Source organism: Prenolepis imparis, unplaced genomic scaffold (genome assembly GCF_030444845.1).
Source record: "Prenolepis imparis isolate NDT839.2.m4 unplaced genomic scaffold, iyPreImpa1.0 SCAF_11, whole genome shotgun sequence".
Taxonomy (NCBI): Eukaryota; Metazoa; Arthropoda; class Insecta; order Hymenoptera; family Formicidae; genus Prenolepis; species Prenolepis imparis.
In genome coordinates, this window is record NW_028141169.1 from 15293606 (window position 1) to 15313850 (window position 20245).

The following is a 20245-nucleotide window of genomic DNA, read 5'->3' on the forward strand; positions in this document are numbered from 1 at the left end:
AGGAACATTTGAAATCAACGTATTCTTTATTTACTCAATATAAAAACACGTATTGTTTGACAAATACAAATATTAAAAGAACATACATTATAAAAACAGCGATAATAACATCACGACTAAAAATAGATATACAAATGTTGCTGTGCAAATATAATACAACGGTTATTATATTCAAACTCTCTCGCGAGACCCTATCATTCGGAGACACGTGGAATTATTGTAACCGCCTGTTTCTGTAATCTGGGGGTAGCCCAGAGGTATATATACGCCGCTCGCAAGGGATAGTTAGTTAATTATTCTTCATCATTATAGCCAATATATCACTATAGTTATCATACTAGTCAAATTATAAGAATTGTAATTCAGTCATTCAGTCATTATAAGATACAGATAGATCAGAACAAATCGGTGTATAAAATAAATATTCATTATTCTTAACTACCTATAAATTTATTCTACAAGTAACTTGCTGGAAACCTACAATCTATAGTAAGTATCAATCAAACTTATTATTATAATTATTCTCGAGCGCTACCTAACCATATCTTAACTAATTACATTATAAATTAATTCATTATAATTAATTAACGCAACGCTTTAACTATCAAATAACCAAAGTATCGCGACGGTACTAACAATTGTTTCACGATTCAAAAATAATATATATTTAACTCGACACAGAGTTTCACTATCTCTCTCTCTCTTCTCTCCATTGGCACAGGTTTTCGAATCTGTAAAATAACAACAAGCTCAGACTGCTATATAAGAAAAATAATTATTATTTAAGGAATTTTTATACTTATCTAATTATAGTTCTGCCTTCTATGAAAAATTCATTCGTTTACCGCGCGCCTCTCACAGGGCGTCCTATCCATTAGAGCGCCTCCGACAGGGCGAGCGATCCTTAACAATTCCTCCAGCTCTATACCCAATTCTCGGGGAGCGCCTCTACAAGGGTGAACCTCTGCCAATAGCCTCAAAGTCACGCCTCTCTCAGGGCGATAACCGCTTCCTTCTCTACCTGTAAATTAATAAAAGACAGAATTAGTTCATCTTATTGAAAATAAATAAATTATTAATAAATAAAATCAACTGATATATATGTATTTGAATATCGAGTTAGCACTATTTATTATCGCAAGCAATAATATAGTACTTAAGATTCACTACTTACATTTCCTTCCTTACGCACACATACGTAAGCATACATTTCGTTATGTCGTCCTGCGACGTCGCGTTCTCTTCATAAGTCCTGACCACGCGTGTTCTACCGCTCGGCCCGCGCGCCAGGATTTCTATTGCGTACCTACATAGGTCACGCCAGAACACGTCAAAATCTCCCTCCAGGACGTAACAAGTTCGATGCAATTGTATTTTGGTTCTAACAAAAAAAAGCAAAGAAGAAAAAAATTACGAAATAAATTGCGAAATTAGATTTTACTTTTTCACGCTCTATCTGATGGTATAACGCTCATACGACAATTTATTACCATGTATTATATTGTTCCGTTTCAGATTAACACTTCAAAAATTTCCAAATTTTTTGCTTACCATAAATAACAGTTAATTCTAGAAACCAGCTCTTATTATAAAATGACGGTTCCAGTCCGCATTATTCTTCAATTTTTTGCACAATCAACCCTTTCCGTCCCATATTACCGAATTTCAATAGCGCCGAACGATACTTCCTCTTCGTCACGCGGTTTTTGTAATATCTCGTAAGACAATAAAATTTTTGTTTCGAACTTCAAAGTTAATCGTGTTTGCTGTCTGGAAGACCACATCTTCGCTAGTTTTCCCGCTTTTCCGAAACACAAAATCATTTTTCGTCTTTTTCGTAGCACGTTTCAAATTGTTTAACTATAAATCGTCGCTTCGCAAATTATTACTCAACAAGTGTACCATTTTATGTTTATTTGTTAATAAATTAAATATTATTGTTATTATTTTGTTGTCGCAAAATGTAATAGCCCTTATTCGTTCATTCTTCGACTGCGATAAGTAAACATATACACTCGTCAACAAAATTAACGCATATGTATTTTAAGTCAAAATTTCGCATAATTTTAAATAAGCATAACTCCGCTAAAAATGATCGTATTTGAAAAATTTTTTTTTCACTGTCAAGGTTGAAGTCTCTACTTTAAAAACCATTTGTCAGATTTTTAATTTATCCTCCTCCCCCGTACGCCACTGCTTCAAAAGTAAGGACGTGTTTTGTCTCTAAAAAATTGCGTACTTTGACGCACTCCACGGGGTGGAATAAATTCGCAAATCTTATCATAACTATCGTAAAATGTGGACTTTTTACTACAAATTAAAAAAAAAAAGCAAAGTTCGTTCGATTTATTTTCGCGGAGTTATTACATATGAAAGTTACCCATACATTTTTTCCATTTACCGCTAGCATTAGTATTATCCGACACGCACCACGAGGTTGCTGGTTGGATTTGGCGCATAGTGTGTGTGTGTGTGTATGTGTGTGTGTATGCGCCCACGCGTGCGTGCGTGCGTGTAAATTTCTCAAACAACAATTAGAGCATGCATTAATATGCGTGAACGTATAGAAAAAGTAATCTAAAGACGAGGCGGGAACACACAATTTTGAATGAGAACATTTCTACATTTCCCTCTCCTAACCATACGCACGCACGCATACGCACGCACGCACGCACACATACACACACACAAAGCAGAGGGTTTGGAGTCATTAAATGGAAAAAATGTATGGGTAATTTTCATATGTAATAACTCCGCGAAAAAAAATCGTACGAACTTTGCTTTTTTTTTAAATTTGTAGTAAAAAGTCCACATTTTACGATAGTTATAATAAGATTTGCGAAAAAAATTTATTCCACCTCGTGGAGTGCGTCAAATTACGCAACTTTTTAGAGACAAAACACGTCCTTACTTTTGAAACAGTGACGTACCGGGGGAGGGAGGATAAATTAAAAATCTGACGAATGGTTTTTAAAGTAGACTTCAAGCTTGACAGCGAAAAAAAAATTTTTCAAATACGATCATTTTTAGCGGAGTTATGCTTATTTGAAATTATGCGAAATTTTGACTTAAAATACATATGCGTTAATTTTGTTGACGAGTTTATATATATACATATATATATATATATATAAAACATATATGTAATTTATTATATGTATATATATATTAATTAATTATTTTGTTCTATATATATTAATTAACTCCTTTTTAAATAAAGAAACTGCTCCAAAATCGGTTTCTATGCTCTGGTTCGATACCGGAGCGTTTTAAATTATAATTAAAAACGGTTTGCTCCGGGATTAGAACATTTTTAAAATTCGAAATTTGCTCCGTTCTCGGAGCGTATAAATTTTAACGGTTCGGTTCGGTTTACATCCCAGGTTCCAAATAATTTACTCCATAAATTTATACGGTTTTTGAAGCGGTTTTTGAACTCGAACCGGTTCAAAACCGTTCCAAAGAGCGTATTTTTGTTTCGGATTACAAGCCTGTTGGTAATAATTATTTATATCGCCTTTCGTGTGCATTCCGAATATCAATTGATAATCAAGAAAACACATATGTACTTGCAACAGTAATCAATTATAATGGATCACATTATATTCAAATATATCCTATCACAAGTCAGGATATTTCAGAATTGAAGCAAAATTTCGAATATACAACCAAAAAAGAAAAAGACACACAACTAATTTCAACAATATAAATTTAAATAAGTATGAAAAAGAAAATACAAATAAAAAATAAAATTATAAAACCAAAACAAAAAGCACCCATCTTAATAAATGGCAACCCTTAAAAAATAAAATTAGAAGACAAATCAGTAAAAGTAATTAGCACATCGGTATTACACACAGGTATTACCTTGTTAACATATAAAATGCGAGTTGAAATTTTATCCAATATATTTACCTCAAATGTTCAAGGCAAAATAAATAAAATTATTTGTTATTGTAGCGTTGGCTACATTACGAGTAAAACAATGATCGATTTGCATTGCCAAACGCAGTATAGTATATATATATATATATATATATATATATAAGGCTATAAATAACTCAGATGTTATGTGTACAATGTGTAATGAAATTTTCACATTAAAAAAGGATTATACTCACGTCCGTGAGCATTTAATAAATACCTTAACGAAATTTCTCTAAAAGAAAAAAAATGGTTGGGATGCTTTAAAAAATTAGAGAATTCGTCTAAATTAAAATGCATACTTTGTGATACTAAAAAAGTGTCCCTAATTTACAAATCAAACAATTAGCCACTTAACTATTAAACACAAATTGAACCCAACAGAGGAAATGCAAAATTTTAAATTAGTTTTTGCATATATTAAAAAATTAGACAATGATAAGTTTCAATGTGTTCTATGTCACAAAGTATATGAGAATTACAATTTCATAATTATAAAACAACATTTACGTACACATGACATGCATGTAAATAATGATAGGAAATGGTAAGGAAAAAATAGGAATACTTACTTTTAGACTATTTTTGGATATTTATTTATTTATAAAAATCTCCTCCGAAAGAATTGTCTTTAAATAAGGAAAACAAATATCAAAGGACCAAAAAAAGTCCCAAAGTAAGTTTCCCTATTTTTTTCTCCCAAGGAACGACAATTAGCAGATTTCTCGGGCGTCAGAAACTTTTGTTTAGGTATGCTAAAAACACTGGTAATGTTTTGTGACACGCTAAAAAAAATCGATCCATAGTTGTAAGGAGCATACTAACAATTGCGATGTCGCTTCCGCAAAAAACTTTACCAATGTTTTCGGCATACCTAAACAAGAGTATCTCACGCCCGAGAAATCTGCTAATTGTCGTTTCTTGGGAGAAAAGAATTAGGGAAACTTAGTTTTGGACTAACAATCATATTAAAACCAACAGGAAAACAGCAATCAAGAAGAAGTTGCGGCAGTTCTTTCGGATGAGAAAGAGGAAGAGGAGGAGACGTACTACAAATCGAAACTGCGTTCTGTCAAACCTCAAAATTCAGTATGTATTTATTAAGTTTTATATTGAAAAATATATTCAATATTTTCCTTTGATTTTTACGTTTTTAAGTATTTCTTACAAATTAAAATGAGAGTAGTCAATCTATCAATGCTTCAAATAATGTTACTAATATAAATAACGAAAAAACATTTACAATTACATTAACGCACAAAGAATATCAGGATTTATTAATTACAAAAGTGTATGGTAGACGAGTCTGCATCCGATTTAAAAGCAAAGAACGGGGAGATATAATAGTTCAAAAAATTTACAATGAAACAGAAATTCAATGCGGAATCAATTTTAAGAGCCATTATTTATCAAAAGATTACGGTAATATTGATGGTAAGCATATTATTATACAGAATGCTTGGTAATAATTATTTATATCGTCTTTCGTGTGCATTCCGAATATCAATTGATAATCAAGAAAACACATATATACTTGCAACAATAATTAATTATAAAGGACCACATTATATTAACATATATCCTATCACACAAGTCAGGACATTTCAGAAATGAAGAAGCAAAACTTCAAATAAACGACCAAATAAGAAAAAAGCAGACAACTGATTTCAACTAAATATAAAGTTAGATGAGTCTGAAAAATAAAATACAAATAAAAAATAAAATTATAAAACTAAAACAAAATGTACCCATCTTAAAAAATGGAAATTGCCTTCGAGAAATAAAATTAGAAGACAAATTAGTAAAAGTAATTAACACATACGCATTCGATAATTTATGTCAATCTCTTCTGAATGCATATTATAATATGGAACATATTCGAACTTTTATGGAAGATAAATGGAAGAAAACCAAGTGTTTTTCATGACGTTCTTGCAAATACTATTTTAAAATATAAAAATGAGATATATTAATAAATAATAAAGTAATCTCAAAAACAGCTCCTATTTGGCAAGAAATTAAAGAAGAATTATCAAATCATGGACATATTAAAGCGAAAACGTTATATTCATATGTTGTTTGTGACATTTACAATTTGCACGAATTATTAGGTAGGAAATTCTTTGAAAAAGATTCGTGTAATAAAAATAAAAATGAGAGTAGTCAATCTATCAATGCTTCAAATGATGTTACTAATATAAATAAGGAAAAAACATTTACAATTACATTAACGCACAAAGAATATCAGGATTTATTAATTACAAAAGTGTATGGTAGGCGAGTCCGCATCCGATTTAAAAGCAAAGAATGGGGAGATATAATAGCTCAAAAAATTTACAATGAAACAGAAATTTAATGCGGAATCAATTTTAAGAGCCATTATTTATAAAAAAAATGCTGATTACGGTAATATTGATGGTAAGCATATTATTATACAGAATGCTTGGTAATAATTATTTATATCGCCTTTCGTGTGCATTCCGAATATTAATTGATAATCCAGAAAATGCATATGTACTTGCAACAGTAATCAATTATAAAGGACCACATTATATTAAAATATATTCTATCACAAGTCAGGACATTTCAGAATTGAAGAAGCAAAACTTATAAACAATCAAAAAAGAAAAAAGCACACAACTAATTTCAACAATATAAATTTAGATGAGTCTGAAAAAGAAAATACAAATGTGAAATACAAATGAAAAATAACGAAAAATAACAAAAAATAAAAATAAAAAATAAAAATTTTATATGAACGTTCTATAAAGTTCTAATTCAATAGAATTATTTTTACCTGTTATACATGTCCACGAAATATTGCCCAGTTTTACCGAAACACCCTGTATATATTTATCAATCAAAATGTTTATTTTGTACAGTTGAAATTGGTATGCTTATAATCTTTCAAATTTGTTTAAATTAAATATAAATTTAAATAACATATCGGTTTTGCTTTCGTACAGTTGACATTTTACTTCCTAATTAAAGTTGAAAAAATCTTATGTCAATAAAATATAAAGCTTTTCTTTTAGAATTAAAGAAACAAAACTCCAAATAAGCAACCAAAAATAAAAGAAACACATCTTATTTCGAATATGTAAATTCATATAAATATAAAAAAGAAAATATCGATAAAATACAAATAAAATAAAATTTTGGAACCGAAACAAAATGCAAATATACCAATCTTAAAAAATGACAGTTATCTGCGAGAAATAAAATTGACAGACAAATCAGTAAGAGTGATTAATGAGTGTGCATTTGACAGCTTATGTCAATCACTTTTGATTGCCTATTAAGACATAAAACATATTCGGACTTTTATGAAAAATAAATGGAAGAGAAAAATATTTTATGTCGAAAAAATAACCGACACAGTTCCGAATATCAATTGATAATCAATAAAACATATATGTATTTGCAACAGTAATCAATTATAAAGGACCACATTATATTAAAATATATCCTATCACACAAGTCAGGATATTTCAGAATTAAAGCAAAACTTTGAATAACTAACCAAAAAAGAAAAAGGCACACAACTGATTTCAACAATATAAATTTAGATGAGTCTGAAAAAGAAAATACAAATGAAAAATAAAATTCTAAAACCAAAACAAAATATACCCATTTTAAAAAATGGCAATTGCCTTTGAGAAATAAAATTAGAAAACAAATTAATAAAAGTAATTAATACATACGCATTCGATAGTTTATGTCAATCTCTTCTGAATGCATATTATAATATGGAACATATTCGAACTTTTATAGAAGAAAGAGGAGATATGTTCCAGTATTTAAAATAATAATTGATATTTTCAAAACAGGTTTGATTCAAATATATTTAATTTTTCTTTTTACTGAATAGTAATCAATATATTAATTCATATTAAATCTTATTTTCAAAAAAGTACCTGTTACAAAATTGAGTGTTATATATATTTATGTTTTAATATTAATATGTTGTTCTATCAATTTGTGACGTAATCGCGATTAAGAGAGTCTCTATTTAACGTTAAGCAAGTTTATATTAACTAAAAATTTGCGCTAAACGATTGAATAAAATTGGAAATAAGTTATTCATAAATATGGCATTCAATTTTGCGATAGGACTTTTTACAGTAATAGGTGGCTTTTTCTGATATAGTAAGACTTATTTTTGATGAGTATAATCTTTTTTATGAACAGGTATTACATCGGTAACATATAAAATGCGAGCTGAAATTTTGTCCAATATATTTACCCACACCAAGATATTTCTAAAATCTAAAAGATTAGTTTGGTTTCAATATTTAGTTAAAACATAATCACGTTTTCAAATCCAAATTTTCACTTTAACGCGAATAAAAACGATATTACATCCAGTGGTATCGAAAATAAAAGTGTGGTTAACAGTCTTGAAAAGCGTTGAACATCAAGAACCAGTTAAATAGTTTCATCGCCTTATATATTTTCTTGTGTCACGTCCGGTCACATAAAATTTTTACTTTTACATGAAATAAATTCTAAGTTCCCTAAGCGCTGTTTGAAAAGCGCGCCAGTGCCGGCCACGATGCCTAACTCAGCCTAGTGACTAAGAGAGGCGCTGCGTAACGTCTAGGAACTTCCTACGGGGAAACGCCCCCGCCACACCGAGCGTCTCCCACTCTCGGGCCGCCGCAGCGCCGAGCCGCCGAAAACGAAGGACCTCAGAGCGGTCCCAAAATCCGGCAGATCACATCGCGACTCCGACTAGAGCAGTCATACCTTGAACGCTCTCCTAATTCTAAATCTAATTCAATTCTAACATTCTAACTCTAATATTATAAGTCCTAACTCTAGCATTAAAACTTTAACTTTAGTTAAACTTTTGTATCGTGTAGTGTTAATTTAGAATAAAAGTGTGTGTTTCATTTATAATAATTCTCCACATTTATTTTAAACAATTCCAACTCCACGCGTTTCTAATATAATATTTTGCTCTATTATTATTACTATTCTAATATTACGATTTTAGTATTTCTAAAATTTTCCTAAAACGAGTTCTTCCAATCTGCACGTGTAGTGAAAATCTATTATATGAATAATTTTCTTAATGGAATCCAAGCTGCGACTTAGAGAGGACGAACCGCTCGTCGCTGCCGCACGATTTCACTTTCCTTATAATTTCTGAATTCTGTTGTGACTACTTTGAGAGGACGAACCGCTCGTAGTTACTGGAACAAGAACCGACAGTGAGGACCGCCGCACGTCGACTTATTGTAAAAGTGACGTAATATTTAGAATGTTTTATATTATAAATCATTATGCCTAAGACACGCCGTGCAGACAGGAAAAACCAACTTCGCCGTTTAACCGCGCGACTCTACTATCCGGCATCATCAAGTGAATATTCAAATCTATCGGCACCTACTATCATAACGACTCAGAATACGACAACTTATTTGACGGAACCGCGCCGCTCGCTGTTAATAATAAAGACGTTAAACTAAGGAAGTGGCCAGCGCAATTGACTCCAGTCGAAATCGAGAACCCTCGTATTCCGAGACACGACATCCCGGACAACGATCCTCGTCGCACCCGGTATTTGCAAATCAGGGCGGACATCCTGCACACCCACTACGACGCGCCTACTCCAGAACATTGGGGAACCACTGTCCACCCCCTAGAGATCAACTAAGGTAAGTTTCAATTATTATAAACAATTGGAATAAATAATAAAACTCAACGTTGAGATTCTAGTACTAAAGGATGAGACTATTTGCCGTCACGAATAGCCAAATTATCGAAATATTTTCAAACACATACAAGCGTGTATAATTATTGTTTAAACATATTTTAAAATTAATATTTTCTACGAATTATGTAATATAACTTTACAAGTGGTCTCTAGAATATTCGTAAAGACTCTTGGAAAACTGAGTTTTCCAAGGGCCATAAAAGTGAAACTCTGTTTTTTTGCCTAGGGTCATAAAACTGACCCGTAGATCCTTGATAAAAAAAAGGGGGTCTCGACGATTTCTCTTTTGCAAACTAAGCTAACGTAGCACACTCAATGAATATTCTAGAATTCCGAATAAAATAACATGAACGTTTCATTTATTTAATCCCATTTATTTAAATAATTCACCCATGTGCCCAATAAGGCCTCGGTACCTCACCGCCCCGCACATCTTGCCTCTTCCCGAAGTGGAAGAAGAGCTTATTGAACAAAGAACCCCTTACTGCCAAATATCAGTTGGGTTTATTAATAAAGAAACAAATGCCGCCCTTTGCGTAGATTGCCATATGCGCTTACGCGGTACTGCTTGAAACGAATGGTTGAACATTGCTAAACATTTGCTCGTAATCGGTAACTTACCGACCGGAATAATATGCTCAGTGTGTGACTTCCATCGACTGTCGGTAACTCGCGACCCTCAACTCCACTGTTACCGTTGTCAGATAGCTCACCTACGGTACATCAACGGCGAAGAAACCTTTCGTATCGACACCGATGGTAACATCGTGATTACAATTTTCCACTCCGTCGATGATTCCCTCGAACGTTTTCAGGATTATATTCGATAATATCCCCATACTCCGGTGTAACATTTGCAACTCCCTCGTACGAATCCTAAGGCGACACCCTCCCCTCCGCAAGACATTGAACCGTTGCGTGTAACCTTGGCGGAACACCCTTCGTCGTGGGTATCCCCGGAAAAGTTTTCCGAAATACGACGTTGTTCAGCGCGATAGTCCGAGCACGTGGACCGCGATAATTATTTCTCGCGAATTTCACGCCGCGACTGCGCCCCGGACGTAACACTAACTTCTTACTACGGAAAGACTTTTTGCCGCGGAGCCATCTCGCGGTACAATGGCGGTACTAACTATACCAGCGTAAAGCACTTGCGAGAAACTCACTTTAAAAACTTGAGAAATAATTGCCATGCGTTCAGACAGATTTAAACAGTAAGCTTTTCAACAATTTTTAAGAAAGACGTAAAATATTAAACATAAATTAAAATGCAAAATAAATCTAATATTAAATTTTTAAACAAAATAATGAAGATTGACATAAAAAAATATTTATTAAATATCAATATTGGAAATAATTATTTATACCCTGTTAAAGCGAACGCGAAATTAATCCGCGGAATTTAGATGGATGCACTGAGATGAAAAAACTGATATTGTTGCGTTAAACAGTGTTTATTTAATCTCAAGAGAAAAGACTAACGTACAATTATTAGTCTCGCGATTTACAGAGAAGCGAAGAGAGAGATGCTTTCACGAAAACGGTCGATATCTGACTCGATTAGTTCGGCGAACATACGTGTCAAGGTTTCGAGTATTGTGATGTCGAACAGCTGATTTGAAAGCCGTGAGGCACGATGAGACGCGCGGTAAGACGCTCGAGACGCGGAAAAAACGTAAACACGTTCGGCGCGAAGAAGAGCCGTTGCACGGCTTTAATAAGAAATCTATAAGAAGCGCGATGCAAATATAAATTTAGATACAGACGTTAAATATATCGAGATACAGAAATTCGAAGTAACTCCTTACGAAGATAATAAATTAATTGAAATATTTGAACATTACCGCCCGCCTTAGGGGCGTGATGAACGCCGCTGAAGTAGTTAACAATCAAATTGAGAATTAATACACTATAGTATAAGCAGATAGAATTAATACGAGAAGGACAACAACGTGAGGTGCGAGATACGCAAAGAGAGTTTAAAAACGCGATTTAGCAAACAGAAAATTGTTAAGAAGAGCGCTCGCATAAATACGGTTATTAACGTCACAGTATACTTACATACAGTAGGGACAGTCCTTTGTTCTCAAATCAGCCGCGCAGATTTGCTTGCGCATCGTAAGCGACCATTTATATAAGTCATGCCAATCCCGTTCAACATAAAGAACCCAATAACTCCATTACTGTGATTACATTTATAGTAAAATATAATCTGTAAAACTACAATACAATCATTTTGATTTCGCGTTTTATGCAATATTTAATTTTTATTCAGAAAAAATGACTATAAAATAATATATCGAAAATATTTCGCGCAAAATTGTTTTAATAGTAATGGGTACAAAAAATATTAATACGGTGCTGCAACCTAAAGACATGGCGGACTGCTGAAAGGTCAGCTGAAAAAGATCAAAGGTTCCGACGCTGTGTGTCCCTACTGTATATAAGTATACTGTGTTAACGTTATGAACATTACGACTCGATCGGAAGCGGACATAATTTTACGATAGGTCTTTTGAATTCCGACGCGGCAGTACGGACGGTGACGACGCGAATTCGACCGTCAGACCCAGGATGGACGGCGATTACTCGCGCTAACGGCCACTTCGACGGTGGATATCTCTCATCGAGAATTAACACGAGAGATCCTATTGATATTGAGTGAGATGATTACTGCCACTTATTACGAGTCTGCAAGCGCTGAAGATTCGGTCGACCAACGATGCTAAAATCGTTCGAGCGTATGTCGGAGAAGTTGCCACCGTGACAAACGTGAAATCGGCGTTTCGGTTAACGACGGTTCCGGAATAACGATGAGAGACTCGCCGACGAGGAAGTGCGGGTGTCAACGTTGGAAGTATCGGCAGGATCGTCAGAGAGCGCGCAAAGCGGTCGCGAATTTAAGACAGCTTCGATCTGCACAAGAAGTGTACTGAATTCCTCATACGTGAGGACGGAATCGCCAAGAACACGTCAAAGGTGAAATTTGGTAGATTTTACCGCGGCCTCCCATTTACCACCGAAATGTGGAGTGGAGGGAGGGTTGAATCTCCACGTAGTACCGTCGACGGCAAGAAGATGAGACAATTCGGCGACTTTTTTGGACGCGGAATTGAACATTTGACGAAGTTCCGCATCGGCGCCGACAAGATTCGTGCCGCAATCGCTATGCAGTTTACTGCATCGGCCGCGTCTACTGATGAATCGTCGGTACGCAGCGATAAATCCTTGCGTTGAGTAGTCCGTGGCGAGCTCGAGGTGGACTGCTGATGTGGCGAAACAGACGAACACTATCAGATAGCCCTTGTAGTTGCGAGAAGCTCGTCCCCGCCATGTTCGGAGATTGAAGGGACCGGCATAATCCACGCCGAAGGTGAAGAACGGACGCGTTGGTGTCACGCGAGACGTTGGGAGCAATCCCATTATTTCTCTGGCGGTGGCGGCGCGATGTAGGGTGCATCGAATGCATCGACGAATGAAAGAGCTGATGGGTGCGCGACCGCCGATGACCCAATATTGCTGCCTCAACGTTGCTAGCACGACTTGCACTCCGCCATGAAGCGTCTGTTGATGGATGTCTGAAATGACAAGGCGTGAGAAAGCAGAGTCGCGAGGCAATATGGCTGGATGTTTGCTGTTCGAATCCAATAATGAATTTTGCAAGCGTCCACCGACGCGAAGAATGCCTTCCGAATCGACGAATGGTGAGAGTTTGAGAAACGGATGAGTGCGAGGAAGAGCAGCGTTCCGAGAGCAGAGCTCCAGTTCTCGGCTGAAGTATGTCCTATGAGTTTCTTTCAGCCAGAAGGTTCGGGCGTTGAGAATCTCGTTCGCTGTCAATTCCAGGGAGAACAGGCTTTTGTGACCTTTGAAGCGAGATGTTGCGCGCATAATCCAGGCCGTTATGCGAATGAGACGGTTGAGCTGCGAAAATCGATCTATTAAGTCCCAGCAATCAGGTGTTGCACTTACCATCGAGACGTAAACTGGATTCTATGGGCGCTCTTCAAGGTCGATTGATGAATCGATAGACGGATTTCCTGAAGGCCATCCAACAGAGGGACCTTGAAGCCACGATGGACCGTGCCACCAGAGATGATGCTGATGAAGTTGATGCGGAGAGAGACCGCGAGACAAGCAGTCGGCAGGATTGTCCACTCCAGCGACATGATGCCAGCGCGCATCGGAAACTAGATCCTGAATGGCGGCCACTCGATTCGAGACGAACTCTCCTTCCATCTCGATGGATGACCTCTGATCCAAGCGAGGCTGACACTCGAATCGATCCAGAGGTGAACAGGTACGTATGGATAGTCGAGGAGATCTCGAACTCGAGAAAGCAGACGAGCCAGTAATACAGCAGCGGAGAGCTCCAATCTCGGAATCGTTTGTCGTTTGACCGGAGCGACTTTACTTTTGGCTGCTAGGATTTCGACCTTGGCATCTGCGTAGTTATGGAAGGTTCGGACGTAGAGAACCGCTCCAAGTGCGTTTTGCGAAGCATCGGAGGATCCGTGCAGTTCGATGCCTTGTACAGATGCGGAAGTGCCGATCCAGCGAGGAATTGAGAGCTCGTACACGCCGCGCAAACCTTCGTCAAAGGTGACCCATTCGTGAGCTAGAGATGGAGGTAGTGGATCATCCCATCCTATTTCTGATTTCCAGAGTCGTTGTATGAATATTTTTCCTACGATGGTGATGGGAGCGAGCCATCTGAGGAGGTCGGACAGTTGAGCTACCCGAGATAATGCAGATCGTTTAGTGAGTACTCCTGTAGAATCAGATTGGCTTACGTAAAACTTGAATACATCGTTCGTTGGATGCCAAGCAAGACTGAGAGTGCGAGCTTCAGTCGGAAGTTCTCGAGTGGATGAGAGTTCCGGAGACGTTGAAATACTCGAGAGAATAGACTCGTCGTTTGACCATTTCTGTAAGCGGAAGCCGCCCGCCATAAGAAGTCGTGTTATTTGAGCTGCCTTAGTTTGAGCTTCTTGCGGAGAATCAGCACCGGAAAGAAGTCGTCTACATAAGTCTCCTTTCGTAGAATCTGGACGGCTTGAGGATAGTTATGCTCCTTGTCGGAGGCGAGCTGCTGAATTAAACGCAGCGCGAGATACGGAGCACAGGTGAGGCCGTACGTTACTGTACAGAGCTGAAAGTCCTGAGGAGCTCCGACTTCACTCCAGACTATTCGTTGATTATCTCGATCGTCTGGGTGGATCAAAATCTGCCGATACATTTTCTGAATATCGGCAGCGAAGACGTATGCGTGAATTCGCCAGCAAAGAAGAACTGCATCAAGATCCTGCTGCAGTTTCGGTCCAGCGTGAAGACAGTCGTTGAGTAAGACACCGGAGTTGGTGCGCGACGATCCATTGAATACGACTCTCATTTTTGTCGTGGAGCTTGATTCACGGAAAACCCCGTGATGAGGAAGATAGACTGAATTAATATGACCTTGAGCGGTTGTTGCTCGCTGCATGTGTCCCAGGCTCTCGTATTCCGTCATGAACTCTACATAGAGCTTGTCGAAAGACGACTCTCGTTGTATTCGATGGCGAACTCTTTCGAGTTGACGAACAGCTGTTACGACCGTCGACTCCACTTGACGTCCACCGCCGCTTGTCACGCAAAATTTTCTTTTCTTCTTCCCGAACCACTGGCCACGCGCACGATTGTCTTATCACTTAGATATAATAATTTCATTCACCCAACGCGCACCTGCAGCACACAGAATTAATTATCCGAGACAATTATCAAACGTAAACACAACGCTGCACGTAAATAGATTTAAAGAGACAGTCAGTGGCGCCCTGACACTGCACGTATATCAGCGCCGCCGCAATAATGCACAGCTGTACGATTCTCTCCTGAGATCTCGAAACTCTCTCTCTCGCGCGGGAGATCCAAAACCGCTTAAGGAACATTTACGTTCCACGTTTCCTTTTTAACAATATTTAATTGTAAATATATATATATATATATGTATATAAAACTTTTTACGCACACAATCAATCAAAGAATACACACTTACATGTGCAGATATGAGCCTAGTGTAGACACACGCGTATAACTCTTTCTATATAAATGTGATAAAACTCGAGTATATATATATATATATATATATGCATCTGCGGTGTAACTCTTTATCGACAAAATCATGAACATAAATGTGTGAGATTCTAAACTTAAGTGAACCTAATAGATATATATATTTTAACATCTTTATTTAGACATATTATAACAGGAACAAATATCATCTTACATAATTATCAACTAACAATAGTTTAAGACCGACTCGAATATCGAATATAGCTTAAAAATGCATGTAGGTGTGCGATTCACAGGCATACTGTTAAAATGAATAATTCACGAACATACTAGACTTAAATTATTAATGCTATCAAGTTCACCTCAATATATATATGTTTACTAATATTAAAATGGTTATAACAACAAAAGAGAGTTCACACATACATGTATCTACATTAATTAGCGACCAACGATATTGATACTTTAACAAGGGTAATAACACAATAATATTTGTAGCCAATGTCATACAATTTAACGGTTTATTTCAAACGATGATAAACATACTTAATTACACAGTCTTAACGCTCTAAAGTACACGATAATAATAACATGTTTTCAATCTAAAACTCAAAACATCTTTAGAAATACAAATGTACTGCGCAAATATTCTAAGAAGTCAGCAAATATACCGAGAATGTTTATATTTTCGCGACACGTGTCTCATCGATACTGGTCCACGTATGACTATCGAAAGACTGGGGGTAGCCCAAAAATTAGTATATAACCGCTTGCAAAGAAGTATCATTATTATTAAGAATCCAATTTCAGATCGATAAACTCACTCAGAACATTCAGAACAAAATCGTTATATCGAGATCATATTGAGAAACCAAAGCACATTAGCTTCTAGATACTATTCGTATTAATTAAGATAATTAAACGGTTATATTTATACACAGCGATACTTATAATATATATATATATATATATATATATATATATATTATATACGTGTTATAATAAAAATAATAATAGTAGTTATAACTTATTTATTCACATATCTGCGATTATCCAGCGTCCACAACATATCATCGTAAGTATTTACAGTATATCTAATTCATTCTCACAGTGAACATTTCGAAGTCTCACGATAACATTCCAATTAACCATTCATACGAAAATTAATCTTACACTAACAAGTGAAGTGACTTAACTCTAACAATCAAGTACGAATAATAAATTAATTATTAACATAGTACGCTAACACTCGACGCGACTCCGCGACTCTCGAATTTCTTCTGCGTCCGTCGAAACTCGCATCCTTCTACTGTCGTTCCACTCGTCGAGCTCTCTCCTTATTGCATGATATTTTCAACCTAGAAAATAACCACAAGCTCAGACTGTTACATATATATATATATATACATTTCAATTATTATTCAGGAAGATTTTACACTTATCTGATAATTCGGTCTTCCATTAATATTTCTATTCCATCTACCGCGCGCCTCTCACAGGGCGTCGCACGGCTCCTATCCTTCTGAGCGCCTCTGAAAGGGCTATCCTTGACTTTAGCTACTTTTCTGTACCCATCTCTCGGAGAGCGCCTCCATAAGGGTGAACTTCTATCCATTCACAAGGTCACGCCTCTCTCAGGGCGATAACCACATCCATCTCAACCTGTAATTAATGAAAGACAGAATCAATTAATGTCAATTAAGAATTAATCTCGCATAATATTAATTTTACTAATAACTTAATAACAGGGTACTAACTAGTGGGAAACTAACAAAGAAAATGAAGTTCAATAAATTTCATGCTATTTTCTCGCAATTTAATAGAAACATAGGACGTGGAAGAAGAGCAGGCAAAGCTCACTTAATAAAGCGATTGAACCGGGCATTATATACCCGAGATTTCTCCCGTGTATGCCAGACGCGGCCACTATCAGGGCAAATTCAATTGTTGATCGACCACCTCACTAGTAGGAAGAACGAAGCCGACATTTCAGAACCGGAAGTCGTATTTAAATCACTGGCACGGAAACGTCCCCGCGTCAAAAATATTGTAGTGTTACCGCGGACATTCCGGTTAGTAGTGAGACCTCAATCCGAACGATCCGAGGCCCATACAACTCATCTGGCGAACGATCACTCGCCACTCGACGAATCGGAACCGGAAATCGTTTTCGAATCAATAAAACCAAGAGAGATTAGTCGTACTCTCTCTGTTAAAAATCATGCTCCACGGCTTCTAAAAATTATAATCAAGCCTCCCCGAAAGCCTGAAATTATAACGTTACAATAAATATATTATAATTATATAAAACGCAGCTAATATTATTCTAAATATTAAGAATATAAAGGCTCCTTCTATAATAAATATAAATTGAGAATTAAGAAGGCTATAGGAGCCGTACGCGGTTTTCGGTGCGTTGATTCCAACGAAATTTTTAATTTTTCGTTGGAATTAAATACTTGTGCACGGGGCACGAATTTTTTACTTGGTATACTCCCAAGATTTCTTCGGAATAATCTCGACTCGAGACTATAGCCTTCTTAATTCTCCATTTATATTTAATATTATTCTATTATATAAGTACCACATCAGTAACATAGCAAATAAGAGCTCGCGTACTAACTACTCACATTTCCCCCTCTCATTTTAATCATAAAAATATACATATATTCTATCCATCCGCTTGTAAAATTCTCTATTTTTATAAATAATAAAATTCAAGCGTCCTAGATAAGATTAACGCGTTCTCCTTTACTCCTGACCACGCGTGTTCTACCGCTCGGCCCCGCTAGTCAGGTGTCTCATCGCGTACTCGTAGAGGCGCGCGAACGCGTTAGAAAATACTTACCCCCAGGACGTGACAGCGATGGAATTCGGGATCAGCGAGCTCGAGCCCGTGAATGTGAGTCCACGACCGAGTCACACCGTCCGACGCACCGCTGTAGATCGTCAGTCGCGGCAACACCAAGGATGACACGGTGAACGAGAAGTGTCCAGTGAACGAGGACACGGTGACCGCGGCTCGACCTCGTGAAGAGCCCGTCTGAACACCTCCGACTCCGAAGATGGCTACTGACGACGGGGTTCGCGAGAGGCGCAGTCTCTGCGCGAGAGACTCGGCGATTAGTGAGGTTTCGGATCCCGGGTCCACGAGCACGCGGACGATGTGACGAACACTGACGCGATCCGTTACCAGCACACGAGCTGTCGCGAGTAAAACCGGTCCGCACTCCGCGGGTGGCTGCTTGGCGACGTGCACTGTCGCCGACGCGGATGGCCCGGCGGTGGGCAAGGCCACAGTGGTGAAGGCATCGTGCAAGGACGTGTGGTGGCGAGCTAAGCACTTGACACATACCTTGGCTGAGTTGCACTCTCCAAGTAGGTGGCGGCCCAGACAGTTCCAACATCTTTGGTGAGTATTGACGGCCTCGCGTTTCTCCTGTGATGTCTTCCTCTTGTACAGGTCACAATATGCTAAAAAGTGTTCCTTTTTGCACAGGGGGCAGCTGCGGTTCGAGTCCGGCCCTTTACCTCCTACTAGACTGGAGCAAGCAGGTTTTCCGGATTTCCCCACTGACTTGCCGGACGACTCGGTGCTGATCGTCTGGAGCACCTCCTGCGTCATCAGTTGCTCCTGTAGGAACGTGCGAAGCTCCTCACAGGTCGGTGGCTCGGATGATTTTCGAAGAGAGTCTTCGGATCTAGCAGCTCGACCACCAGGTGGACGAAAAGATCCGAAGAGGCTCCGATCGGATGCCCGATGCCCTCCAGTGCGCCGACGGTGGAGAGCACACCGTGAAAAATGCGACGAAGACCTGAGGCGGAAGCAGTCTTCATTCGCGGCAGTACGGTGAAGGCCGACAGGTAGGATCTCACCAAGATTCTCTTGTTCTCATAATCGTTCAGCGTGGCCCAGGCGCGCTCAAAGTTGTCTTCTGTTGTCGGCAGGTTCCGGATCAGCTGCTCGGCGTCGCCCTTCACGCCCGTCTTCAAATAGTGCATCTTCTCCACCTTGGACAATGACGGCTCCTCGACGACGATCGACCGGAACAAGTCGCGAAAGGCTGGCCATTCCTCGAACCGGGCGGAGAATTGAGGCAGCTGGATCCGAGGCAGAGTCTTGCGCGACGATGTAGACTCGGTTCGCGCGGGCTCCGAAGTTGTTGCGGCGGAGAGCGACCGTTCGAGGTTCAACAGCGCGGCGCGTTGCCGTATGTACGCGTCTTCGACGAGGCCTGCCAAGTCTGAGGTGATGTAGTCGTCGCTCTTTAGTTCATCACCGTATTCGGCGTACAATTGCTCATGCTGTTCCTCAAACTTCGTCCATTTTGTTTCCAGGACCATCCTCGCAGATTCTGCCAAGGAGGCGGTCAGCTTGGCCGAACCCATCTTCTTCAAATTCTCATAGATGCGGGTGATACGCCTGTGGAGCTCTCGCTGAGATACGATTAAACACTCCATTCTGTTTCAGGCCACACGAACACTTCACCACTGCGTCACTGGTTCACCGAAATCGCGACAACTGCGGGAGCCGGGTACCACTAGGAA

The 20245-nt window shown here is 38.0% G+C and overlaps 3 protein-coding genes across 3 annotated transcripts; all 3 read right to left on the reverse strand.

The window, feature by feature from the left end:
- Positions 1 to 12619: 12619 nt before the first annotated feature.
- Positions 12620 to 13621, reverse strand: LOC145943220 (uncharacterized). Its single transcript, XM_083050699.1, has one exon. It carries the CDS (start codon positions 13619 to 13621, stop codon positions 12620 to 12622), a length of 1002 nt encoding a protein of 333 aa, XP_082906825.1.
- Positions 13622 to 13836: 215 nt separating this feature from the next.
- On the reverse strand, positions 13837 to 14598 carry LOC145943221 (uncharacterized). The gene has a single exon (XM_083050701.1). It carries the CDS (start codon positions 14596 to 14598, stop codon positions 13837 to 13839), a length of 762 nt encoding a protein of 253 aa, XP_082906827.1.
- Positions 14599 to 14609: 11 nt separating this feature from the next.
- LOC145943222 (uncharacterized) lies at positions 14610 to 19322 on the reverse strand. The gene is made up of 2 exons (XM_083050702.1): positions 18546 to 19322; positions 14610 to 15305 (listed from the first exon to the last, which is right to left on the reverse strand). The coding sequence occupies exons 1-2, from the start codon at positions 19320 to 19322 to the stop codon at positions 14610 to 14612; spliced, it is 1473 nt and encodes a 490-aa protein (XP_082906828.1).
- Between the last annotated feature and the right edge of the window lie 923 nt (positions 19323 to 20245).

Bases quoted from the DNA above. Each gene is read 5' to 3' on its own strand.
- LOC145943222 (XM_083050702.1), bottom strand. From the start codon at position 19,322: ATGACGCAGGAGGTGCTCCAGACGATCAGCACCGAGTCGTCCGGCAAG. The intron at 15,306-18,545 runs GTAAGTATTTTC...GCGCGTGGCCAG, and splicing joins ATCGCTGTCACGTCCTGGGG to TGGTTCGGGAAGAAGAAAAG.
- LOC145943220 (XM_083050699.1), bottom strand. From the start codon at position 13,621: ATGGTAAGTGCAACACCTGATTGCTGGGACTTAATAGATCGATTTTCG.
- LOC145943221 (XM_083050701.1), bottom strand. From the start codon at position 14,598: ATGGCGGGCGGCTTCCGCTTACAGAAATGGTCAAACGACGAGTCTATT.